Source organism: Numenius arquata, chromosome Z (assembly GCF_964106895.1).
Source record: "Numenius arquata chromosome Z, bNumArq3.hap1.1, whole genome shotgun sequence".
In the NCBI taxonomy this organism is placed as follows: Eukaryota; Metazoa; Chordata; class Aves; order Charadriiformes; family Scolopacidae; genus Numenius; species Numenius arquata.
The window spans coordinates 71,676,075-71,701,664 of NC_133616.1; the positions used below are offsets into that span (position 1 = coordinate 71,676,075).

Below are 25,590 nucleotides of genomic sequence, written 5' to 3' on the forward strand. Positions count from 1 at the left end.
CTTTTACAATGAAATAACTAGTTTGATAGATGAAGGGAGAGCACTAACAGTGTCTACCTTGACTTCAGTAAGGCTTCTAACACTATCTCCTCTAACATCTTCATAGAGGAGCTGACGAAGTATGGTCTGGATGAGCAGACAAGGAGGTCCACTGAAAACTGACTGACCAGACTCAGAGGTTGGTGATCAGTGGCACAAAGTCTAGTTGGAGGCCAGTAACGAGGAGTGTACCCTATGGGTTAATACAATGTCCAATCCTGTTCAACACTTCATCAATGATCTGGATGTTGGGGCAGGGTGTACCCTCAGCAAGTTTATACATGATGCAGAACTGTGAGCAGTGGCTGATCCACTGGAGGGTCATGCTGCCACCCAGAGGGACCTGGACAGGCTGGAGAACTGGGCTGACAGGTACCTCAAGAAGTTCAACAAGGGGAAGTGCAGAGTCCTGCACCTGGGGAGGAACAACCCCAGGCACCAGTACGAGCTGGGAGTCACACAGGCGGAAAGCAGCTTTGCAGAAAAGGACCTGTTCAACACCAAATTTAACATGAGCCAGGAATGCGCCCTTGCAGCAATGAAAGCTAAAGGTGCCCTCGGATCTGTTACGAGAAGCGTTCCAGCAAAGGGCTGGAAAGGCCCTTTGCTGGAACATCCAGCAAAGGGGTATCAAAGGTGAAGGGACTGAAGCACCTCTCTATGAGGAAAAGCTGAAAAGAGCCTTGAGAAAAATTCTGTTAAAAGCTCTTATATTACCTAAGGATGCCACCTAGCGACTTTCACAGCATGTAGCATATAACAACAATATGTGTAGCTCAGAGCCTACACATCAAAAAGCAAGTACTGTATGGAAACTGGAGAAATGCACATAATTTTTAAAGAGCTTTTTTACTCTGTCAACAGGGAACTTTACCTTTCTATGGTATCCTGAATGCTTCCTGTAGCATCTGTAGATAGATCTTCTTGTCCTCCCTTGCTGTGGCAGTTAGGTGGTTCTTTAGAGGAATCAAGTGTTTCTGACTTCATACTTTTTAGATTTACGTCTAGATTGTCATTCTTGGCCAAATTCCCCACAAACACTACTTCGATGTCATCCTTAGACTTGAGGAAAAAAAACCCAACAATATTAGCACAAAATATATCACCTGTAAAATAAAGCATTGTAAGTTATGATCAAGATGTTAACCTGAAACAAAACTTTGCTTAAAAACTTTCAAGTAGTTTATGGAACCCATCACTGCTCCTTGTTCATTTAAAGAAGGTATTTATCTAATAAAAACAGATACTATAACCAACATAGCCTTTCATGAGCAACCACCAAGGAGTTCAGAATAAACCCAGCAACTGAAATATAGCATGCAAGTAAGTATTAATGTATCATGAACATGACTGAAATTTAAAAGGTTAAGTAAAGTCTTTAGATTTGTTAACAGAAGTTTAGATATTATCAATGTGTCATTTACAGAATTTTAGAAGACCTCATATTAGGGTGAAAATATTAAACAAGAATGTAATTCTTACTAGTCCAAAATTAATTCATTTAAAACAGCATATTTATATGTCTTAAAAACAGCTGGTGTGAAAGCAAACATCAGAAAGTACAGTCAGAAATATCTGAACAGAATTCTCACTTTTGAGGAAAGAGGTTCCTCAGATTCTTCTGCCACAGGAAAGTTCTCATTTTTATGTACTTCTTCGTCAATAGGATCAGCAAGTTTTTGTACCATCAGAGATTCTTTTTCAGTATCTGCTCTTTCTAGACTTGATCTAGTTCTTGGAGATCCATTCATTATGAACTGTTCTGGTTTCAGAACACCCAGTTTGCCTTCTTGGGAAGTGGATTTTTCAGCACTAGTGAATTTAAAGCCCACAAAACAAAGATGTCACTTTACTTTGGTTAGGAGGGGAAAAAAGCAATTCTGTGTTCATTAAGTTTTGCATCAACACTTATACAAGAGGATTAGAGACTGATAAAGTCTTTCATTTAGAATCAAGAAATTATCTTTTCAAACATATATTTCTCATTTGGGGCACTTATGGTTAACATGTGAGAAGAAATAACAAGATTTCTTTGTCAAGGCATTTTTAACATCAAGAAAAAAGTTCTCTTGCTAACCATACCAACATCAAAACACCTGCAGTCTAATACATGCTTAAGATCTTATTTTAACAAGAAGAGGAGTAAAATAGAAGAGCACACTGGGATCAATGAAAGACAGATCTCTGAAATTTACAAAATTCATATCTGTTATACGTATGATCGCTGTATATGCAGGTACAAACCAAATAAAAGAAAAGCTTGGTCAAAAAGAGCTCATACAGTCAAGTATGTACCAGATAAACAATGAAAAGTACAGCTCAACTGAAAATGTACTCTGAAAACATGGGAAGGAGCTGCCTGTAGGCATTGAAAATTAAACATCGGGGAAAGACAGGCAACAAGGAACAAAACAAGTGAAACTTGCAAGGGTGTCTCATTACACACCAGATGAAAGTTCTTCAAATGCAGTTTTGCTAAACTCTAACCTCACCTGCTTTGTTCACACAGTATGTTTTCAGAAATACAGGGCACCTGAGGTGCCTCTTGCTGTTCCTGTTCCTCTTTGCTCAACACATCTGCTTGACACAATATGGCTTCATTTTCACCCTTTAATTTGCAATAAAAAAAGCAAGAAGAAGAAGAGAATTAAGCAAGTTTTTGAAACAGATGTGTATTTTATAAAAAAATAAAATAAAATAAACTGCAGATCTCTGCTATTTTCCCTATCTGCATCAAAAAAAGAATCACATTACATTTATTGAGAGTTGCTGAACACATAATCCAATTTATAGGTAAGCAGGAACAGAAGTCTCCTTAGTCCTGAGGTACGTAAGAGTTACGCTCTTAAGCACTACACACACCCAACCATTATGGGTAACACGTTTCTATTTAGCACTCAATCAACTTTCTATTACATGGAGCACTACGGAAAGAAAATACTTTGGCAACTGGGAAAACCTTTGAAAATTGGACGCTGCAGAGCACAGCACAGACATAACCCAAGCCACTGTAACATAACCTCAGATGCAAAAGGAGTTACTGGTTTTACTTCTACATTTGCCACACTGGCTGCACAAAGAAGCCACTCAAACACGTCCCTCAGTGCTCCAGGTCTGCAACAGCTTTATTAGTACAGAGGAACATCAGACCTGCTAAGGTTCTACAGATTTGCACAGCAGATGGTGCATGGTTGACAGGCCACAGGTCTAGAACAGCCAGAGCTGAACTGCAAGCAGCTATCTCAGCTAGCGTTGAGCTGGCACTGGGATGGAGGTGGCACTGGGAGGGAGGTTACAGATGCAGTGCGCTCATGCTCCCCTCTGGGAACGCAGCACATAAGTACTCCAAGCTCACTCTACACAGCTTCAAGAACAAAAACCAGCTATAACCACTCCAAAAAATGAGTCAGTCCTACAAAGCTTAGCTATGTTTGAAATCTAAGGCAAGTTTACACAACCATGCCCACATCCATGAGCAACTCACAAAATGGCTACACAGAGTTCATCATACTATAATGGCTTTTGAGCATTTCAATACCTTTTACAGTATCTAGTAAAGTGTCTGTGGAGATACACAGTGTAGGTGAATGATTCAATTTACCTGTGTAGAGAAGTGTCAGGCACTGTGTGCTAAAGCCAGTGAAAGCTTACCAAATTAATAAGACCAGTGGGTTGTTTTGGTTCAGGGTTTTTTTGCTGAAAAATAGCTATCCTCTGCTTTCCCTTGATACTCCATACTAGATTCCTCAACACAGATTGGATTCATCCAAACAGGAAAGATGAGAAAAAAGTGCTAATTTTTATGTATTGCAATACAAACTACATTTTTATTCTAGAGTTTACCTTAAATGTGCATAATTCTTTTTTTCTATCACGCAATCCAATCAAAATCAGATTCCCATTTTCCAGAAGACATTAATAGTACAAGTCATAGACTTCACTGACACCTCAACATAGCAGACCAGGGTTTGGGATTTTTTGCCATCTAGTATGGTGTCTCAGCTTCAGAGAATGCAAATTAAATTTTCTAATTTAACTTCATAAAATAGAACTTGCAACTTGGATCTGTACTTTTGGAAGACAAAGCACCTATTCTTATTAGACTTACAATGACAGTGTTGGCAGACTCATCTTTTTGCAATGCCAACTGCTCTGCTTCAGGCTTTTTCTCCCTCTCATTTTCTGGTATTTGTAATTCCTTCTTTCCAACAGCTCTTCCCAAGTTTGGCTTGTACCTCTGGAATCTGCTCCGCACCAACTGAACAGGTTGAAGAGGTGTTTTTTTACTTCCTTCTTCGGTATTATTTTTGCTATCAATGCTAAGTCAAACCAGAAAAAAAAATAAATTCCAAAACTTAATACAAGAGTATGTGATTTATGAACTCAGATTCATTATATTTACATATAAAAAACAGCCGAGTTTTTAAAGAAACCATGTAAGCATAAAAGTTCTGCTGAGTTTAACTTAAACACAAAACTTTGTTTCAGCAAAAATTTCAAAGCACTGGTCTCCTAACTACTTCCATTACAGAATTAAGTAACTCGCTGGAGGCATTAACTTAATGCCTGCTCATTCCTATAAAGCCAAAGCAATTTTCACATAGTTTCTCTGATAAGCAGACTAGTATTCCTCTGCTTACATAAAGTGAATCTAGTGTTTCAGATGACTAAACAGTTGTAAAATGAATGCTCGCTAATTTAATGCTTGCATAGGGTAACTGGAATCTTAGTAGCACTAGTGTCAAAAGCATGAGAACTGAGATTTTGTTCAGTATTTCTGATAGATTTTCTTTGCCAGTTAGCAATCCATTGGCCCAATGATTTCCTTTAAAATACTTTCATTGTTAGAGTCAAGAAATAAAAGTAGCTGAGCCCTTACCTTGCGTTAGTAGTTGAGGTGTCATCTTGGTTCATTTCAGGTAGACAAAACTTTAGTTCGCCATCCTCTAATCTTGAAAACATCTTTGGTGACTTACAACTTGGCCTCTCAGAAACCTCCTGAGAGTCAAATGACTTCTCCTTTCCTAAGGGTTCCAATGGTTGCAGAACTTCATATTTTCCTACTTTCTGAAAAATACAAACATAAGAACCAGAAAAGGTCATGATACTAACCAAAAGGAGACACTATGATGTCCACAAAGTTTGGTACTAACCACTCTCTGAAGTGTTTCCTGCAAAAACTTATCTGTAACTGCTCACTAATAATTTCCTAGTCTTCCCATGACAAACATATATTCTTTTCTTTTAAACAACATAGCTTGAAATCTAGATTTCCTCTTTGCCATCTTCTATTAATACTTCTCTTTACTCACTGCCAACTCTACAAGGCCACCTCAAGTCAGAAAGACATCTGGACACGTAACAAGAGATACAGAATAGAGAATCTTTTTCTCTTCACGTACAACCAAGTCGAAAGCACAGGAGTTTTCATGTAGAAAATTTTAGCTTTTGAAAAAATTGTTAAAAAAAAAAAAGATTAACTTAATATTTTTTAAATAATCAGGTTTTAATTTCACAAACCCAAAAGACCAAATATAACTAAAGAAAAAAAAAAAAGCCTTACATCTGTATCAGGAAGGATGCTACAGTCACTGTCACACTGTGTCAAGCTTTCTTCCTTTTTGGTATCTTCCTGTGATACACCTTTATTATTTACATCCAGCACTTCCTTTTTACTAGTTGTCATTCTTAAATTTGGCTTTGGTCTCTGGAATCGACTCCTCAGTAGCCGAGCTGATGATACAACAGTTTTCTCGTCCTCCTTCGGAGGACCAGACTCCCTACAAAAACAAACAAAAGAATAGTCAAAAGCACGGGACAACAGAAGTTCCACAAGTCATGCATGACATACTCGAATGTAGCTCTACTCAATACAGTAGCCAAGTATAAAAATCCTTAGCTTTCTTAAAGCAATAATAAAGTTATGACACTGTGAAAAAATATCCAATAACAGCACATCAAACATCACCAAAATGTTTGGTGTATCTTATAAATAGGTGAGCAAAAATAAGTTAAAAAAAGATGCCGTTTTAGGACTGCAACTTCCAGTCACACTTTGAGAGGAATATAAACATTTTACAAATGCCTTTTTTTTGGTCTAATCATGTTTAGAACTGCCTGGTAGATTTAAAGCACAGTTGTTTGGTGTTTTTTTAGAGGACACTTTAATAGGAAACCAAACCCTATACTCAAGTATAAATAAGCACATAGGGATGCACTGTTAGGACCAACATGGAGAAGAGAACCACTGCAACTGAGCATCAGAAAACCATATTAATTTGAAAACTGGGCTCACAGTCTAAAGGTAAATTAACATCCAACAGCATATAAACTTAATGATTTTGAGCTCTTGGGGCTTTTGTTTGTTTAAGCCTAGTATTGTCTTGATTAAACATCTCATTACAGACATAAAACCTGGTTTTAAAGCTGGAGTTGAAAGCAAAAGTGTAGATACCTAGAGATATTAATGGTTTTGAACCATCTCTTCTCTCCATTTGAAAAATAACCTTACCCTGTTTTGAAATCTGAAACCTGTTTCAAGACATCTGACAATCCCTTTTCACTTTCATAACTTTCTGCTTCTGAGGACTTTTCTTGGGAACACTGCTTTCTGCGTACTGAGTTCATCTCAGAATCTGTAGAAACATCTCCTTCTAACATCATATTGCTTGGCTGAATATCTTCATGAGCCATCACATCCTAAAATGAATAAAAGTTTCACTCTATTAAGATGAAAGATTTGCTCGACCTCTCTTTTAGAAAAGCAGGGGAAAAAGTTTATTCTAGCACGTCTCAGAAAAACACTAGTAGATAACACCAGTAGATAATTTAAAAGTTTGTTATTTTTCTGTATGTACACTTTTCTATGTACTTTCTATCTGAAGTGGTCTCTTTTCCAAGAAACCTTTATCGTCTGCACTTCTCTTTTCAGATCTGGCATCACAAATAAGTGATCACAACAAAGCCAGATATAATCCATCTACCCATGGAAAACAGAACCCAGGTGCAAGCACAAGGAAATTTCATTCCAATTCAGTTTATCCTGAAAGAATAAACGAAGCATGCAAAGGCTATGCTTACAAATTATGTGATACACACCTACATCTTTGTTACTAAAGGCTTCTACTTAGGACCTAGCAGAACAGCACGCCTAAGTGACTGTTCAATAAACTTACATTTTTGAGGCATGGACCGTTGTTTTCACCATGTATCACACCTTTTTCTACTTCTCCACCTTCCCTTTTCTCCTCTTCAGCATCTTTTTCATCTGTCAGGTCTTTCTGCCTTGCAACACTTCTTCCTAGATTTGGTTTTGGTCTCTGCCCTCTGCCTCTCTTTAGAGGTGTTGGTTTCAGCACACTCTGTTTGCTGTCTTCTTGTAAACCAGCTGTTTCATTAGATCTGGAAAAGTACATAAGATCCATTAGTACATACCACATCTGAAAGTCAGAGGAGCCTTGGAGAAGTAATACTTTTTTCTTTCATTTATTTTAAACAGTTATTAACACACACTTATCTAAAAATGGAGCTGTACATTACTAAATTCATGAAACAAGGAAGTTAGAAGTGTATCTGCTAGAGACTGAAAAAGTACCTGACAAGTTTAAACTTGCATTTGCCCTGTTCTTTTTCTTTTCCCACTGGAGACAGGATACCACACTAGACAGACCTTTCTCTGACCTTTAATTGCTCTTCTAGTATTCCTAGCTGGTCTAGAGGCAGACGGACCTAATTTAATGAAGGGTTAAAAATAACAAACATTCATAAAAATATATAACTAACTTCACAATCTTACTAACATAAAAATATCAGATGCACATTACAACTGTCTGATGCTTCTATGTCTTTTTAACCTGAGCATCAAGTTACATCGGATGCTAATTAAAGAAGTAACTTCTAAAGTATTTTTCTGCCAAATTATGAAACCCAGTTTATCTCCCTCCATCCTCTTCAACTATCCCCCTTTTAAAAACAAAAGTTCTGTTTTTTTTTTTTTTGTTGCTGTTCTGCTTTGATTTGGGTTTTGGGGTTGGGTTGTTTTGGGTTTTTTTTTTTGGGGGGGGGAGGGGAGGAAGGCAGGGGAGGGTGGCTTTCTTATTTGTTTTTTTTTTTTGCCTTTTTTCTGTAATTACCACACTATGTAACAGTATCACAACCAAGAGGGATGGCAAATTGCTGGAGAGCAGCATATGTCTTCTCATTTTTCACATGCTTACCGAGACACTGTCTCCAGGACTTTATCATCTTTCTCTGCAGCTTCTTCATTGGTAGCATCGGACCTATTACTTTGACCGGTATTCTGAGTAGAAATAGAACATTAAGACATTCTCTCCTACATTTATGAAGTACAGCATTACCTAACAGACCAGGTAACTGTCCATAACAGAATACAAAATGGATGGTTTATGACAGACACAAGCAATTACAGGACACATTTCACATAGTCAGAAAGGTGCAGTAAAATCTAGATCTAACCCACAAAAGATTATTGTCATCTACTGTTTCTGTGACAAGCTCCCAGCTTAGCTGAGGCCTCTAAGCTATATCACACTGTAACTGCAGGTTAAGCAAATGGCTGACTCCTGGTCATACTCAGGGGAACAAAAGAAAAAAAAGAAAAGAAAAAGATAACATTCCTGTTGCATCCAGCAGGTTTTTAGCTAACACATTATCTCCAGTTACCTCTCTATTAAATACCTTTTCGCTTTCTCTCTTAGGCGGTGGATGGGACATTTTGTCATTTCCTGCATCTTTTCCACACTCTTCTTTCCTTCCAGACGCTCTTGTAACATTAGGCTTAAATCTCTGTCGACATCCTCTAACTATTCCCTTTGCAATTACAGTTTTTTCATGTTCTCTGCACAAAGTAAGGACAACAGTGACATTTACTGCATTCTATTCAAGCCTATATAATATTCAATGACTTGCACAGCTTGCTTTACTGGAATTGGGCTGTCTTTGGAAGGATTTGCACAAACATATGCATGTTTCTCCACATGACAACTAAACTTTCTTTAGCCTTACAGAGTGTGGAAACTCAGCTTATCTACCTATTAAAAAGATACGAAGTTATCACACAGGGGAGGAACTTAACTAGATTGCATACCATACCTGCTTCTGACACTGGCAAAAGTAGAGCCATTGTGGGAAAAAGGTGAAGCCATAGATTTCACTTCCCTTCCTTCCCCCTTCCAAATTCCAAGCATACATGGTACTGCATAAAATAATGCTTTCCCAGAAATGTAGTCCATACCTTATATCATAGTACCATCTGATATCATCCAAGAAAATGCCAAAGTAAAATTTAAGATTTATGTTAAAATTTCAGAGTTACTGTTGTCTTCTTATAACAACACTATATAGGATAAATTAACAATTATAGTCAGTTGATTCCAGGAGACTGGAAAAGCGATCTCAATACTTACTCAGATTTAGTATCCAAGTCCGTGTTCTCTACTTCCATGGCTTCATTTCTGTCTCTTCTACTGTCTTCCTCAGAGCACTGGAATTGAGGCAATGAATATTACTCTTGAACAAGTGTACAGATACCTCAGAGGCAATTCTCAGAATACTAATTAGACTGCAGCTGGTCCACAGTATCAGCATTGGTCAAAATGGATACAGCATGAAGAGCATAGCATATTAAGCAACGTTCCTCCTTCTGACCTTTTCATCTGTATTCACAAAGTTTGAAGAAGTCGTCTCAGCCTCCATTTTCTCTTGGGTTGCCATTTCTCTCCTTCCAGATGATCTCACTAAATTGGGTTTAGGCCTTTGCAAGCGCCCTCTGTCTGCTGGCTTTTCAGTTTTCCTTCAGATATAAAAAGAGGTGGTATATATTATTACCAAAGAGAAACTAAAAGTCTTACATGGTCCACAATGTATTTCAAGAGCACCACAAATTGCATGGGTAATGCAGCAAGACAATAAATTGGGAAAAATCAATTTACATCTTTCTGATATTAGAAGATATGATAGTATTTAATGCAAAGAATGTAAAATAAACCTTAACAACTTCACTGGCTTTCAGTGGAACCTACTAAAAAATATCTGAAGGAAGTGTTTCTTGTTGTTAAATAAATAGGAATACCTCTTCTCCTAGAGATTCACAATTGATGTCAGGCTTACTGATTTAAATAGAAACAACAGAAATTTGCTCCAAAGTAGAGCAAATTTACTTTGTACACAAAATTTTGCACCTGTCTCTCCTGTCCCTCCATTCCCTTTCAAAGTTATCCCATTCACAGAACTATGAACTTCTGTTTTCGAATAACTTGTCCTACTGGCAACATCCATACAGTATTGAAGAATAGGGTACATGCATCAATCTCTGTGTCCTTAACCATTGCAATAGGGTCCTGAAATTCACATACTGTTTGACGGAGCCCTACAGCTTATCAGTAATCTTCAGACTGGGAATTACTACCTTTTCTTACATTCTTCCCAGAACAGGACAAATAAAGCTTAGACAGTCTTTATCATAAGAGTGAGCTGCCCTTCAATATGGGAAAGACAGAAGCATGAAAAACAACTTATCATTAACTAGCACCCTATCCCTAAATCACCTTTAAAAAATTATATCATGGAACAGGAAGTTGCAGATCACTCAAAGATGGAAACTTTAGGCACAGACTTGTTTAAACACCACTGCTCAGTTACAGAAAGTGTAAGAAATAATCACAAAGATTAACTTCATGAAGGAGCGCAGGTAAGGCAGAGACAGCTTGGAGTTATCTTCTAGAGAGGTGTGTCTCAGCTTAGACTCTTGCATTGAGTTCCCAAGAGCAACACTTTCTAATTAGGAAGGTATGAATACACCATACACATGATCCATGCAGCTAATAAGGTCTATGGACAACTGCAAATTTCAAAGAATACAGTGAGGCCCTTTATAAAAAAAAAAAAATAGAAAATTACTTTTCACAACTAAAGGTTCCCCCCAAAATTGACAGAACTTCTTCAGGTAAGTTTCTCATTCTTACTCACTGTAGAGGGGCTAACTTTTTTCTAAACTTAGTTAATCTTCCTCCTCATTCCCATGTAACATTTTAAATCTTAGTCAAAGCATTGCTCCTTGGTGATCAAAATTTCTATCAAAAACTTCACTGAATATGGAAAAAAGTTACCATGATCTACCGTATAGTCCAACTAACTATGGTAAATCAGAATTATATCCAAATTAAGTAAATACAGGTTTAGCTCAAGTACTATTGCAAGGTAAAATAATTCTACTTACATGCTTTCGGACTGAGAATCACTTTCTGGTGCACTCTGCTTTTCATCTAGTGTATGTAAGTCATGTATGTCTTTGTTCTGAGTAAGGAAAAAAAATTATTGTAGAAATGAACTGATAAATGTAGAACTCTGCTGCAATGTAGAGAAAAGTAGAAACAAGAACAAGAGTCACAGAATGGCTGAGGTTGGAAGGGACCTCGGGAGGTCACCTGGACCAACCCCACTGCTCAAGCAGGGCCACCTAGAGCTGGTTGCCTAGGACCATGTCCAGGTGGCTTTTGAATATTGCCAAGGATGAAGACTCCACCACCTCTCCAGGCAACCTGTGCCAGTGCTCGGTCATAGTGAAAAAGTATTTCCTGACGTTCAGTTTGTGTTTCAGTTTGTGCCCATTGCCTCCTCTCCTGTCACTGGGTGCCACTGGAAACAGCCTGGCTCCATCCTCTTTGCACTCTCCCTTTAGGTTTTTATATAGAATCATAGAATGGTTTGGGTTGGAAGGGACCTTAAAGATCATCTTGTTCCAACTCCCCTGCCATGGGGATATCTATATATCTTATGCAGATGTTAAAGAGATGGCCCTGAGACTTCTCTTTCTCCAGGCTGTACTGACCCCACGCTTTCAGCCTTTCATCATAGGAGAGATGCTTCAGTCCCTTTACCATCTTCATGGCCCTTTGACCATGGATTTGGTCCATGTCTTTCACATTTGGGAGCCCAGAACTGGTCACAGTACTCCAGTTGTGGCCTCACCAGGGCTGAACAAGGGGGTGGGATCACCTCCCTCAACCTGCTGGTAACACTTCTGCTCATGCAGCCAAGGATACCATTAGCCTTTTTTGCAGCCAGGGCACATCATTGACTCATGTTCAACGTGGTGTCCACCAGGACAGCCAGGTCCTTTCCTGCAAAGCTGCTTTCCACCTAAGTGGCTCCCAGCACATACTGGTGCCTGGAGTTGTTCCTCCCCAGGTGCAAGACTGCAATTCCCCTTGTTGAACACTTCATGAGGTTCCTGTCAGCCTATTTCTTTGTTGTCTGATTGGATGAAGCTGATAAGACTCCTTAGGAAGTATCAGCTATCATTACTTTCCAGGTCTAGTATTTAAATCATTTGCCTACAGAGCACAGACCATCACTCTGACAAAGAAAAAAAAATTGTCAACACAGCAAACTAATCACAATTACAGAAAAGATTTTATGGAACCTATTTAGTAAATTATGGTAAAAGCTTACTGCATAAAACATTTCTCTACTTTATTTACCTCTTCAATAATATTAATAGAATCATGTTTCACATCAGTGGTTGGCTGAGCATTTCTAGTTTTAGTCCTTGATAATGTTTATATACTTTTAAAGAAAATTAACTACAACAGGCCAAGAGAATTAGAATTGACATAAAAGGTCTTTTGAAATTACCAGTTTTAGAGGTTATTATGCTGCATATCAAACAGCCATAATTAATCAGCCAGATAGCTTAGCTACTCAGGCTACATACACCACCATGATAAGCTGGTGTATATAGCACATTGCCCTGTTCAGTTCACTGATTTTTAAATATATTATTCCATCTAATAAAGGACATTGTATTGTCACAACATTTCCAACGACACAAGTCTTTAAACAGTATGATAATAAGTTCCAAAAACGGCAACGATGCAAGGATAGAAGGACCATCAGAACTTTCTCTATATGAAGAGAAGTGTAAGACTAGAACTCCTCAGCTTGAAAAAAAATATCGCTGCAGAGAGGAAAAACTGGCCTTGTAAGCAGGAATAGCTTGGAGAAGATGAACAGGAACAGAATAATGGAAGTACAATGCATATTAACCAACCAGGCACCAGGCTTAAAACAATCCAAAGAATACACTTTTTTAATTAAGTGAATAATTAAAGGAATGAACCCTCAGCTGTAGCGTGCAATTCATGACAAAGGTACAGATAGATGCAAAAAAGCAGCTAGACAAACTCATGATTAAGAATCAAGGGCTTCAAAAGAAGCCAGACACACCCGCATGAGGTTTCTAAACTGCTGGACCTGATTAGAACATACCCAAAGACCATTCAATCTCAGTCCAGTTTCTCCTATCTTTCCTGAAACACCTCATGGCAACGAGTACCAGTGGGCAAGAGTTTAACAGGTTTCCATTCTGTGGCAGGACAAACAACCCAATGCTCATTCCGCTCAAATAAGTTTCTAACATTACACTAGTAAGCTATGCCAGCAAAATCTTACTCCAAGACTTCACTGTTGATGTTGTACTGCTTCACTTTTGAATAATTGAACTGTTCAGCTGTTTAAATTGTCTATGAGGTAAGCCAGGCACCCACAGTATACTCTCTGAATAAATTTAGTATAGCAGACAACCTATTAAAGCGAGCCAAATTGATAGCATTTAAGTTCTGATGATGTTCTCAGGCCTGTTGCCTTTTTTCCACCTAGTAGTAAAAACAACACAAAACCAACCAAAAAAATGGCTTTGATTTATAAAAACACTTTTAATGTTAAGGAGGAAGACCTTAAGAAGTAAGAATTACATAAAAAATAAAAATACCTTTGTTGCTGTAGTTTCTTCAGATTGTCTTTCTTTGCTTCTAATCTTTGAAACAGGTAACTCTGAAATCGGGCTTTCCTGTGATGTATCATCTCTAATATCTAGGGTTCTCAGTTTAGCACATTCCGTTTCTAGTATAACATCATTGCTACCTTCAAAGCTGAAGTCAATAAAAGCACACAAAAGTATTATATTAGTATTATTGTTTACAGAAAGATCAAGTTGCACAGAAAAATTATGCAATTTTGACACTAAATAACTACACGAGCTTCAGAGAATCTGACAAGTTTTAGTGATATTTGCAGGATATAAGCTTTAACTTTTGTACTTTTGCAATGCTATTACAAGATGATTTTAAAATTTCATCTGAATATTCTAAACTAGATATTCCTTTTAAACAGACTTTACTAATATAAACATTGTATGCAGAAGCTTTTTCCTGCCCCCCTGCCCTTGGTCTTCTGTAACAATCTATGTTAAGTTCAAAGACAAATACTATTCCTTCATACGCTTCCAAAGAGGTATTAAAGCACATAAAAGTTACGGGAATCTGTATGAAACAACAAACAATTCCAATACAGCTAAATACAACAATTAAGTCACAAAATTCTGAAGTAGCACCAGCACTTTTATAATAACTTTTAGATTTACCACTTTCTTGTGTAACAAGTTTTAGTAAAACAAACATTAGCTTTCTCTGTAGTAAAAGAACGCCCAAAACTGAAACCAAAAGCTTGCCTCCCACGCAGGTCCTGCACAAATCAAGCCCAAACAACTTTCTTTTCCCACAAGAACCATCTTACTAAAAACAGATATAAGTGTTTAGCAACCCTACTTAGCAACATCGCCAAGCAGTGCTTTGAGAGAAATATTAAAGTTTTGGATAGGATTTTAGTATTAATGTAAATTAACTCTGCAAGGGCAGCCATCAGGGCAGAGAATATATTGAGACTGTATTACTAAAACACAGGACAGTCCTCAGAAACCAAAAACGTGCCCATTCTGTGCCAGTTAACATGATGGTAAACATGAATAAATAAAACCAATATTAAAATGTTAAACTATTTTTCATTTTGCCAAAGCTTTCCATTGTAAACATTACCTGCATAAATTGACATCACTTTCTCCCTCCATTATGTCATTGGATGATAAATAGGATGCTGATATCTCTTCCTCTGTAACATCAGTCTCATCTTGTTTTCCTTCAATAACATTATCTAGTTCTTCTCTACAGGTAGTATGACCATCGTCAGCATCACATACCATTTTTTTTTCTGCTAATGAATAAGAATTAAATCAATTTGGACATTCTGGGCAACATCTTAGAATTCCAGTTCTCACATCCTAGCTACAGTGAAGCAAGACTCAATTTAAAACAAAAAAATCCCAGTAGAAAATGCCTAATTATTAAGATTTATGAGAACTTTTCTCAGCAAAAATAAAATGCTTAGATTTAGTATGAAAGCTGATTTTGAAAGGCATTGTTCCACAAGCTCCCAAGGCAGATCAGTGAAATAAATCAAAACCCAAGTTCTCAATTTTAAGTTTGCAAAATCTTTATATAAAATATAAATTTTATATTATATATAAATAATTTATATTTATATTTTAATTTAATTTTTAAATTATTTTAAATTTAAATTTATATTATATATAAATATTATAAAAGAGATATCAGGAAAAAAGTTTTCACTATGAAGGCGGTGAGACACTGGAACAGATTGCCCAGGGAAGCTGTGGATGCCCCATCCCTGGAAGTGTTCAAGGCCAGGCTGGATTCGGCTTTGAGCAACCTAGTTTAGTGGAAGGGGTTGGAACAAGATGATCTTTAAGGTCCCTTCCAACCCAAACCATTCTGATTCTATGATATTTGAACATGCGACAGTCAGCACTTTTGCCTCTTACTTTTCTTAGAGGATTTATCTTCTTCCACAATTTTTGAAGGGACAGACATTTCTTCTGAAAGATTCTCCACTTCCTGTTCAAGATCATCTTTTCTCTTCTTCTTTCTCTTCTTTTTTGCTAACGATGGCTCTAATGCAACCTGTTCTTCTGTCTGTTCAGAAATTTCCAAAGATTCTTCATTTTCTTTCTCAGCCATCACAGTATCTGTTTCTGCATCAGAAATTCTAGCTTCCTGAAGATCATCTTGATCATTAGCAGCTTGTGTGCTGGCAGCTTTTGCTATTGAGACAACACGGTTCCTGGTTAATAGACTGGTGGAGTATTATGAGCCATCAACAGCAAAGGTATTTCTACTAGCAACATCTTGTGAATTCATACATCACTGCCAATATAGTCAGACATATGAGCAGGACCATCAGAAAATGAAAACAACTTTTACAAGACTCCCTGCAAAGAATACCACCCTTCAGACTTAGGGAGTGTAACTATAATTAAAGGAGAAACATAACCCTTAAAAGGGTTTAAAAGGTAAGAAAAATTTAATCAAGTCAAAGAAGAGCTTGCCATAAAAATAGTTTGCCCCAAGGATTCTAAAAGTGAATTTGTTAGCAACTCATGGAGATACTTTTCAACTGTTAAATTAGAATACCCCATTTAGAATATCAGTGCTTCAGACTGTGGAAGATCACTAATCTCAATGCAGTCTCACATTTCTGCCCAGAGAAAATCCATCTCAGGAAACTGACTGCTGCCAATTATTACCATCCCACACATCAGAAAACTACATCTGAAATAGTTATGCTATCGAGCCAAGACCCTCTTGCCCTGTCTGGAACAGGGAAGGAAAAGATTCCCTATGTGATTTTTCCTCTGCTACCAACACACTACTGACCACTGCTCTGTAACGATATCTCAAGCATTCTTCAAAGTACCTTTTGGCTTCTTCCGAGGCCTTGATGGCTTCCTTTCCTTTGGCTTCTGGCTTTTAACAGTTTTTTGCTTCCTCTTTTCCTCATCTGCTAAGACCTTCTCAAGCAGCTGGGCAAAGAATTCAAAATCAAAGGGACGCTTTTCTTCTATCAGATTAAAGCAAAAAAGGAGAAAAGATTTCAAATTTGGTAATTTTTCCAAGCTTCTGCTTTGTAAAATAATCAGTGGCCTATGTTATGATATTAAAAAGCAAAGATTATATAAATTTAAACAGAGAATTGCTTTTGCAAACACTTTCTATATCACTTGAGCAGGAACTAGAGTTGACATATATATGCATTATGGTAGCTTGGTTTTAAAAAACAAACAGTAAAAAGCTTACAGTACTTAGTAGTTTAGAAAATTTAGTAAGTGACAAATACATGCATTGTACCCTAGGATCAAATAATGTACTAACATGCTGCTCTATTTAGCTCATTTAAATAACACACAAAGCCTCTAAGGATTCTCAAGGCAGTTTACCGTAAGTATCTGTGCTACAAATTCCCATCAGAATAATCTTCAACTGAATATACATATAGGAAAGTTTATATTAATGTCATTTATCAGACATAGAAAAACCAGAAATTAAATCTAAAGATCTTTACTGTAAACCATGCTTGTTATAAAACCCTAAGATTCCCCAGCTTCTGAACTCAACCATGAGCAGAAACTTTTCTTTATAACCCATCTGATCCAGGCAAAGGACAAAAATTACCATGAAAATAGATGACTACTATTTAGTGACTCATTGTAGGGTGGGGTACATTTACTTTACTTACTGAAAGCTTTGTCTATCCTCCAGCCATTAGCTTTTTCCTCACGTTTGAACTTGTTCTGAAATCAAAGGTACATTTGCCTTTTTCAGTAAGCAAGAAATTAAACATTATGTTGTACAAAATGGCAGATAAACCTTCTTGAATGCAACACAATTTTCTACCAACTAAGGTCAAAACTTACAGGCACACCTTCAGAACACAAGTTTGCAATTAATTTTTAAATATAAAATCTGCCTCCAATATATAACACCAGTCATAATTTTTTATTATTATTTTCAACATCTTTGTCCTTACTTCCAATCTAAGCAGGGTTTGATATATCAAAGACTTTCCCAGCTGCATACCACAAAAGAGGCAACACAGAAGACTCTCACCAAACACCCTCTTGCAGATGTTAAGGAGGTGACTGCTGACAGTCAACACAGCTTCACCAAGGGCAAATTGTGCCTGACAAATTTGGTGGCTTTCTATGAAGGTACTGCAGCATTGAATAAGTGAAAATCAACTGACATCTACTTGGAATTGTGCAAAGTATTTAACACTGTCCCACATGACATCCTGGTCTCTAAATTGGAAAGACATGGATTTGATGGATGAACAGTGGATAAGGAATTTGCTGGATGGCGGCGCTCAAAGGGTTGCAGTCAATGGCTCAATGTCCAAGTGGTGACCAGCAATGAGTGGTGTTCCCCAGGGGTTGGTACAGAGATCAATGCTGTTTAACATCTTTATGGGTGACATGGACAGTGGGATAGAGGGCACCCTCAGCAAGGTTGCCAATGACATCAAGCTGTGTGGTGTGATCGACACACTGGAGGAATGGATGCCATCCAGAGGGACCTGGACAGGTGTGCCTGTGCAAACCTCGCAAGGCCAAGCGCAAGGTCATGCATATGGGTCAGGACAATCCCAGGCACAAATACAGGCTGGGCAGAGAATGGATTGAGAGCAGCCCTGAGGAGAAGGACTTGGGGGTGTTGGTGTACGAGAAGCTCAACATGAGGCAGCAACATGTGCTCAGAAAGCCAACTGCATCCTGGGCTGCATCAAAAGAAGCGTGGCCAGCAAGTCAAGAGAGGTGATTCTGTCCTTCTACTCTGCTCTCATGAGACCCCACCTGGAGTACTGTATCCAGCTCTGGAGACCCCAACATAAGACATGGACCTGTTGGAGTGAGTCCAGAGGAGGGCCATGAAGATGATCAACGGGATGGAGCACCTCTCCTATGAAGAAAGGCTGAGAGAGCTGGGATTGTTCAGCCTGGAGAAGGCTCTGGGGAGACCTTACAGTGGCCTTTCAGTACCTAATGAGGGTCCACAAGAGAGATGGGGAGGGACTCTTTATGAGTGACTGTAGTGACAGGACAAGGAGTAAAAGTTTTAAACTGAAAGAGGGGAGATTTAGATTAGATACCAGAAAGAAATTCTTTACTGGGAGGGTGGTGAGACACTGGAACAGGTTGCCCAGAGAAGCTCTAGATGCCCCATCCCTGGAAGTGTTCAAGGCCAGGCTGGATGGAGCTTTGAGTGACCTGGTCTAGTGGGAGGTGTCCCTGCCCATGGCAGGGGGGTTGGAACTTGATGATCTTTAAGGTTCCTTCCAACTCTAACCATTCTATGATTCTCTGCTTAGCAGCAATCTTCAATTAAAATAAAATGGCAAAAAACTGTATTGAGATATGCTAGATATAGTAGATATGTTGTTCAGAACTCAACCCAGCATGTTTCAGACACTTACTGCCTCTTGTAAAGTTATTGAAAAAATATTGCTACAGATCCACTTAGCATCAAAATTATCAACTCTAACAGAGGAAGCATAGGAATAGCAAATGGGAATCAGAAAAGTGAAAACAGATGTTTAATTGCCTAAATTAACTTACCTTAATTTCTGCTCGGGCTCTATGAGGAAACAGCCGTCCAATCAAGGAGAAGTCTGTTCCCACCATACTGATAGCTAAAAAGAACATGTCTGTTTCTGGAAGTGAAGGGGAAAAAAACATTACACACACTTAAGTATTTAATTAACCATCCTTCTTATAATCTAAAATAAAAACACCTTTCAAACTTAATGCAACAAGATAAGTAACTTTAAGGTTACTGTAGGAAAGTAATGGAAGACGGGTGAGGAGGACTGTAAACATGCGCAAGTGCCTCCAGCATGATGGGGTGCTGGAAAACACATATACCACACTAATTGTTAAGTCTTATGTGCTCAACAAGTAGAACATCTGCACTAAGGTAACGTAGGCCTGTGATGGGCTCAGGGGCACCTTATCCAACATGCCTGAGATTCCTGCCCTGCTGCTGAACAGGATCAAAGCACGGAGAAAAACTATGCCTGCCTGAATCCTTCAAATACAGGCAAGAACAGCAAGTCTGAACTCTCACTCTCCTCCTAACAAGGACTCTTGCTAATAAGGACTCTCTCTCACTCCACAGTGCCCGTGTCCTCTGCTTGCATGCCTCTGCCTGGGTGCTGCCTTGGAGATTCCCCAATCCACGAGGTATCAAGATTAAATTTGTTCTTTGCCTTTCATCCATGGTTTTGTGGTTGTTCCTGTGTCCTGCCTGCATGGGCTCACAGTTATCTGCTGTGGCTGGAAGTTCAGCTGGGCCGGAGTACAGGTGTTATTTCACCTAAACACCTCTAATAACATTTGCTGAATGAACTATGTTAAAAGATAAAACTGTATAAACTATTATAAAACTGCAGAATGTGAAATACCTTTTGTAAAGCTAGTAAATCAAAGCTAACGAACTCCAAATTGCCGAAGTTAATTTTTTTATGAACATGATGACAAACAGAAATCAGAAAAAACACGTGTAAAAATACCATCTCCGTCATTATTTCTCGACAGGAAAAGAGTGCATTCCAAAAGCAGCACAGTGAATTCTGAAGCTAATTCTTCCCTCTACGGTTGTAAAAAAACCATTTTCAATTGTAGAAAGTCTTGCACAGTATTGTCAGCTTAGAGATAATAAACAACTCACAACAGGCATAATTAAAAAAACAACCCATGCACTCATAAAAACATGTGGACTGAAATCAGCCTATATAGAGATGGCTTATAGAACTTATTCCTGTCCATGCTGGAAGAACCAAGTAAAGAAGCTGTTAAGAAATGCTAACTGTTCCATGTAGAGTGCAAATATCTGGACACCAGAATCCAAAATTATGCTTTTGATAAGGCAGACGAGCATCTAAGCGTCCATGACAAAAAATTCACAGGTAGGCTGCATATCACAAGGCACTGGATTTCTAAAAAAATGCCCATTTTCACAGTAAACATCACAGCTCTGCTTGTTGTAAGAGTTTGTGACTACTTCACACATAAGTAGATCCTTTTACTCCAGTGGAAATGAAAATTGAGTACAAAGCATAGATGGAAAACTAAGTTTTTCTGCAGACTCAAAACTCAAAGCCAAAAGTAAACTCACCTTTATTTGACCATGGTTTTGTGTAAAAACTTTTCCTGAAGCTCGAATATGTAGTTGTAGAGCCACGCTCAAAGATGGGATCATTTTCTTCTACAACACATGGACCTTTTGTTCTTAGAACTTCTACAGTTAAACTGGAAAGCAACACACAAAGACCTGAAAACAATGCTAAGACACATAGTAGATGTTTATAAAGCTAGCTATCCAGATTTTGCTTGCCACAAGTCAGAGTTTGTACTGTATAATCAGGTTTCATAATTACTTTAACATGTATTTTAATGGAAGAATGCAGCAAGAAATCATTATCCTACTCAGCCTGTGCAAATAAATTTGCTTTTCCCATTTTATAAGATACAGTACAGACATACTTATATATCTTAAAAGAACCCAAACACATTCAAGAAAATTATTTTGTGAAACTACAGGAGCCTCCCAATATCCTTTTAGAATACCTCCAGGTTCTTTTACCAGGACTGCTTCATCATTACATGTTGGCCTAACTCCCATGCTAATAATACATTTGAGGAACTCAGTAATTTCATAATCTAATATTTTTAAAAAGGCCATATTTTAAGTAGAGTTACTGAAAACACTGACAACCAAATAAAGAAGCAAGATGCAAAGCTGGAGCAAATCATACTGACAACTGAATAACAGTAAGCCAACACATGCAACTGTTACATATGCAACTTAACAAAATAAGTTAATTAAATAGAAGACATTTGCAAGTTTGACAAATACTCAGTATTCATTCACTGTAATAAAATAGGCCATCTTCCTCTCTACCTCATTCTCCAAAAATATTTCTCATAGAGAAAGTTTGCCACTACTGAGATGGAGACACTGCTCACATTTTGCCACTTATTCCTAAGTCAGGATAGCTCAACTCTCAACACATAAATACACTCACATTTGCCCCCATCCAAAGTAACCGTTCTCTATTCAGAAACTATGCAGCAATGTAGTAAATATTGTCTGTGAGCCAGGCACAGAATTTGTTACCTTTCTTCATCCAGAATAATTGAACCATCCTCTGCTACTTTCACACGAGGAACTAGAAGTGGACCATCCTGACTCTCCTCCCCATTTTCTGCTTCTTCCTCCTCATCTTCCTCTTCATGATCAGGTGTACTTTTTTCTTCCTGTCTACAATTTTAAGACATCAAGGAAAAATATTACTCTTGTTACTGTTTTGAATTGCTGCTCTGTATGCCAGACATTCAACAATTTAATGAACCACTCAGCAATGTAACCCACCAGCAAGTTACTCAATACAAACTCTGGAATCTGCTTTTCATTCTAGTGTAAAATGGACAAATCCAAGAATATAACATTGAAAGCAAAATGCTCCTTAACCAACCTCCCCTCCCAAATTACAATTCATTATAAATAAGGACTGTGATATTCAAACAGTATGAGACCTGCACTGTTAGTACTACCACACAAACGTGGTTTCTGCCAACATCAGAAAGCTCTTTGATTATAAGTACTCCCCTCACAAACACTTACTCTTTCATTTGACCCAGTGCAGAATTTTTTTCTGTTCTCTTTTCTTCTGCCAGTGAAGACCTAGAATTTCATATAAAGCTAGAGATGAATGTTTGTACAGATAAATTTGTTCTTCATTCCATAAAACCCGCTTTTAGCTAAGACAAAAAAAAACACAAAGTTTTTTTTTCAGTTCTTTGTACCACATCTAGACTTGAGTCTAACTGAACAACTAGCACTCCTTATTGAATTTTGCCTTTTTTTTTTTTAATAAGTAAGGACGAAGAGAGATATTTCAAGCAGTAATCCATTGTCAGTGTACAGTGAACGTGAGAGCATCTGGTTTGTTACCTGCTTAAGGACTATTCAGTGCCAAAAAAACCCACAGGGGAAGCGATAAATGAAACACAGAAGCACACAAACATTAACAAGAAGGTGAGAACAGACAGCAACAGAAAACTCATCTGCTACTGAGAGGAAAAACAGAACTCAGATAGCTGTGCTTATGTGACTGGTTTTGGTAGTTGCAGAAAAAAGGCCCCGCTCTGTCTGTGCAGCCAGCTGCATTAGTGTTCCCCCTGTATGTGCATCTCTGGGATGCTGTGGGAAAGTAATGGAAGACTGGCGAGGAGGACTGTAAATACGCTCAAGTGACTCGCATGTGGGGTGCTGGAAAACACATATTACACTAATTGTTGCTTAGTTTTGTATGCTCAACAAGTAGAACATCTGCACTTAGATAACACAGGCCTGGGATGGATTCAGGGGCACCTTATCGAACACGCCTGAGATTCCTGCCCTGCTGTTGAAGAGATCAAAGCACAGCGGAAAACTCTGCCTGCTGGAATCCTTGAAATACAGGCCCAAACAGCAAGTGTGAGCTCTCTCGCTCTCTCACTCCCTTGCTAACAAGGACTCTCGCTGCACAGTGCCTGTGTCCCCTGCTTGCCTGCCTCTGCCCAGGTGCTGTTTCAGAGGTTCCCCGATCCATGAGGTATTGAGATTAAATTTGTTCTTTGCCCTTAATCCATGGTTTTGTGGTTGTTCCTGTGTCCTGCCTGCATCAGCTCACACAGATGCTCACTCAGCCTTGCTGCTGGTGAAACCTGTGAAGGGAATAGTATCAACTACATCCATCCAGCTGCAGTAGAGACCTCCTGGGTCTTGCAATGCGATTTGCACTTCAGTACCCAGGAAAGGGAAATGCTTAGCTTCTTGTAGTCCATCAGATTTGGCAGGCAGTCATAATTAAAAATTTAACAGGAGCAAGTTGGGAAAAAAAAAAAAAAAGAAAGAGAAAGACTTTCTGTTATTCTGCATTAGTACAGAGATAAATCAATACAGGGGATGTGGTCATGTTTCTATATTTTAACAAGTACACTAATCTCCATTCTCATTTCTGTATAAAAACTGAGCATATATGAAAATGTCTAGAGGCTTTTGTTACCGTTGCAACAATACTGCATATGTGCTAATACTCCAGATTTAAGCATTCTCATTTTCATAATTATAAAATGGTAGAAAAAGAAAAATACTTTAACCTAAGGAGAGAGAAAAAGAGTCATACTTACTTCATAGGATTGTTTTCTGGTAGATAGTATATCAAGTCTCTCATGGTCATTTTAGAACGATCTGGTGGAGAACGTCCTTCAATTATTGGAGGCCTGTGTTTCAACTGTTTCCATATAAAAAGAAATAAACCACTTAAATTCACCCTGAAAGTACCTTATATTTCACAAATTAATATTTTGCTTCTTTTATGAAGTACCCCATTTGGGGAGTTTCGTTGTTTCCGACCTCTGCCCCCAACAACTGAAGTAAGTTTACCTTAAAAGCATCCGTTTGTCAGAGAGGACAACATAGACCCTTACGTGACTTACCCTCTCAGAGAAATTCAATACTTGACACAAGTAAAAGTGAAAAGTTATTCAAAATCACAAAACTCAGTCAACAATCAAGTTGACAAGATATGAGAAACCACAAATCCCAAGCTTCTTAAAGCATACTTTCCCATTGTATTATGAAATGTGAAACTCTTAAAATTGGAATGTTGACTACAAAATAATAGCAGGTCTCATGTCAAAAAGGCTTGTGGGTCTAAACAAATGAAGGTATTTTCTCAGGAAATCTGTATTATGCGGGAACAGAGCTACTACGGCTTATAAACAGGCTAAACCCATAACAGAATATTAGTGGCTGATGATCATCAGAAAACACAACTGTAAAAAGATAAGGTATGTTAGGTGAATGCCACATCTTTGCCTTTCACAGATCTGCACAGCTCAACACAGGCCTACCATCCGCTCTTTCTTCAGCTCTTCTTTAAGCATTTCTCTTAATTTCCGAGCTTTGAGGATCCTTTCACGGTCAGAACAGGTTCGTTTCTGTTTCATGGGAGCAGGTTTCATAGGCAGCTTTTCCTCCTGTGTTCCTGATCTTCCCTGTGTTGGTCTCTCCTTGAGTGGGGAGGGTACACTCTTCTGCAAGGTATCATCATTTTTTTGAGCAACTACACCTACAGTTTGCTCTTTGTTCACTGATTTTTTCAGTGGGGAAAACTGTGGCACTTGTGGCACAGGCGTTTTCTTTTCGGGCAGCATGGGAGACTTTAAAGAGCTTTCAACGCTAGTCTTTTCTGATGGAGAGGAATCCTTCTGAAGTGAAGCACTGCCATCAGGAACCTGTGATGCTCGCCTTTGCGGTTTTGATACAGAACGCTGAGAAGATGAAGGTCCGGCTCTGGGCTTGACAAGATTGGGCATGGTGGAGATACGTTTTCTTCTCTGCGTAGGCATCTCCGCAGGTTTACTAGCTTCTCCAGCATCATTTGAGCTATCAGCCTTGTCATCGCTGGAAAATTTAAAAGAGTATTCTGAAATATTTTAAAATGACAGATTTGTGACACTTATTTTCAACATACATTTATGCACCAATTAGTATAAATGTAGCACTATAGAAAAATAAAGTTCTATACAGACAGCCACACTAGAGTCAACCTGTATCTGTTATTTCTTCATAAACTGATCAGCTATAAGAACTGGTGTATTATTTTCTAGTATTAATTACTATTGATTAATTTGACTGCTATGAGCTAGTTGACCAATAATGCTACCTCACACATTCCTTCCCCACCCCCTTGGTATTTTGGAACACTCTCTACTTTCAGTTGAGATACCAAACATGA

The 25,590-nt window shown here is 38.2% G+C and overlaps 1 protein-coding gene across 1 annotated transcript in view; it reads right to left on the bottom strand.

Annotated features, from left to right (window-relative positions):
* Positions 1 to 25,590, bottom strand: part of BDP1 (BDP1 general transcription factor IIIB subunit) — a 49,144-nt gene that overhangs the window by 19,709 nt on the left and 3,845 nt on the right. Inside the window, exons 2-25 of the mRNA XM_074166173.1 lie at positions 24,704 to 25,256; positions 23,978 to 24,081; positions 22,428 to 22,487; positions 21,921 to 22,064; positions 20,919 to 21,052; positions 19,361 to 19,455; positions 17,485 to 17,539; positions 16,666 to 16,809; positions 15,734 to 16,012; positions 14,931 to 15,105; positions 13,829 to 13,988; positions 11,276 to 11,352; positions 9,706 to 9,850; positions 9,465 to 9,541; positions 8,737 to 8,896; positions 8,256 to 8,338; positions 7,215 to 7,440; positions 6,551 to 6,738; positions 5,603 to 5,819; positions 4,919 to 5,106; positions 4,148 to 4,358; positions 2,532 to 2,647; positions 1,632 to 1,851; positions 914 to 1,095 (exon numbers count right to left, since the gene is read on the bottom strand). Coding sequence (XP_074022274.1) covers positions 914 to 1,095; positions 1,632 to 1,851; positions 2,532 to 2,647; positions 4,148 to 4,358; positions 4,919 to 5,106; positions 5,603 to 5,819; positions 6,551 to 6,738; positions 7,215 to 7,440; positions 8,256 to 8,338; positions 8,737 to 8,896; positions 9,465 to 9,541; positions 9,706 to 9,850; positions 11,276 to 11,352; positions 13,829 to 13,988; positions 14,931 to 15,105; positions 15,734 to 16,012; positions 16,666 to 16,809; positions 17,485 to 17,539; positions 19,361 to 19,455; positions 20,919 to 21,052; positions 21,921 to 22,064; positions 22,428 to 22,487; positions 23,978 to 24,081; positions 24,704 to 25,256 — 3,993 coding nt within the window. The remainder of the gene's footprint in view (positions 1 to 913; positions 1,096 to 1,631; positions 1,852 to 2,531; positions 2,648 to 4,147; positions 4,359 to 4,918; positions 5,107 to 5,602; positions 5,820 to 6,550; positions 6,739 to 7,214; positions 7,441 to 8,255; positions 8,339 to 8,736; positions 8,897 to 9,464; positions 9,542 to 9,705; positions 9,851 to 11,275; positions 11,353 to 13,828; positions 13,989 to 14,930; positions 15,106 to 15,733; positions 16,013 to 16,665; positions 16,810 to 17,484; positions 17,540 to 19,360; positions 19,456 to 20,918; positions 21,053 to 21,920; positions 22,065 to 22,427; positions 22,488 to 23,977; positions 24,082 to 24,703; positions 25,257 to 25,590) is intronic.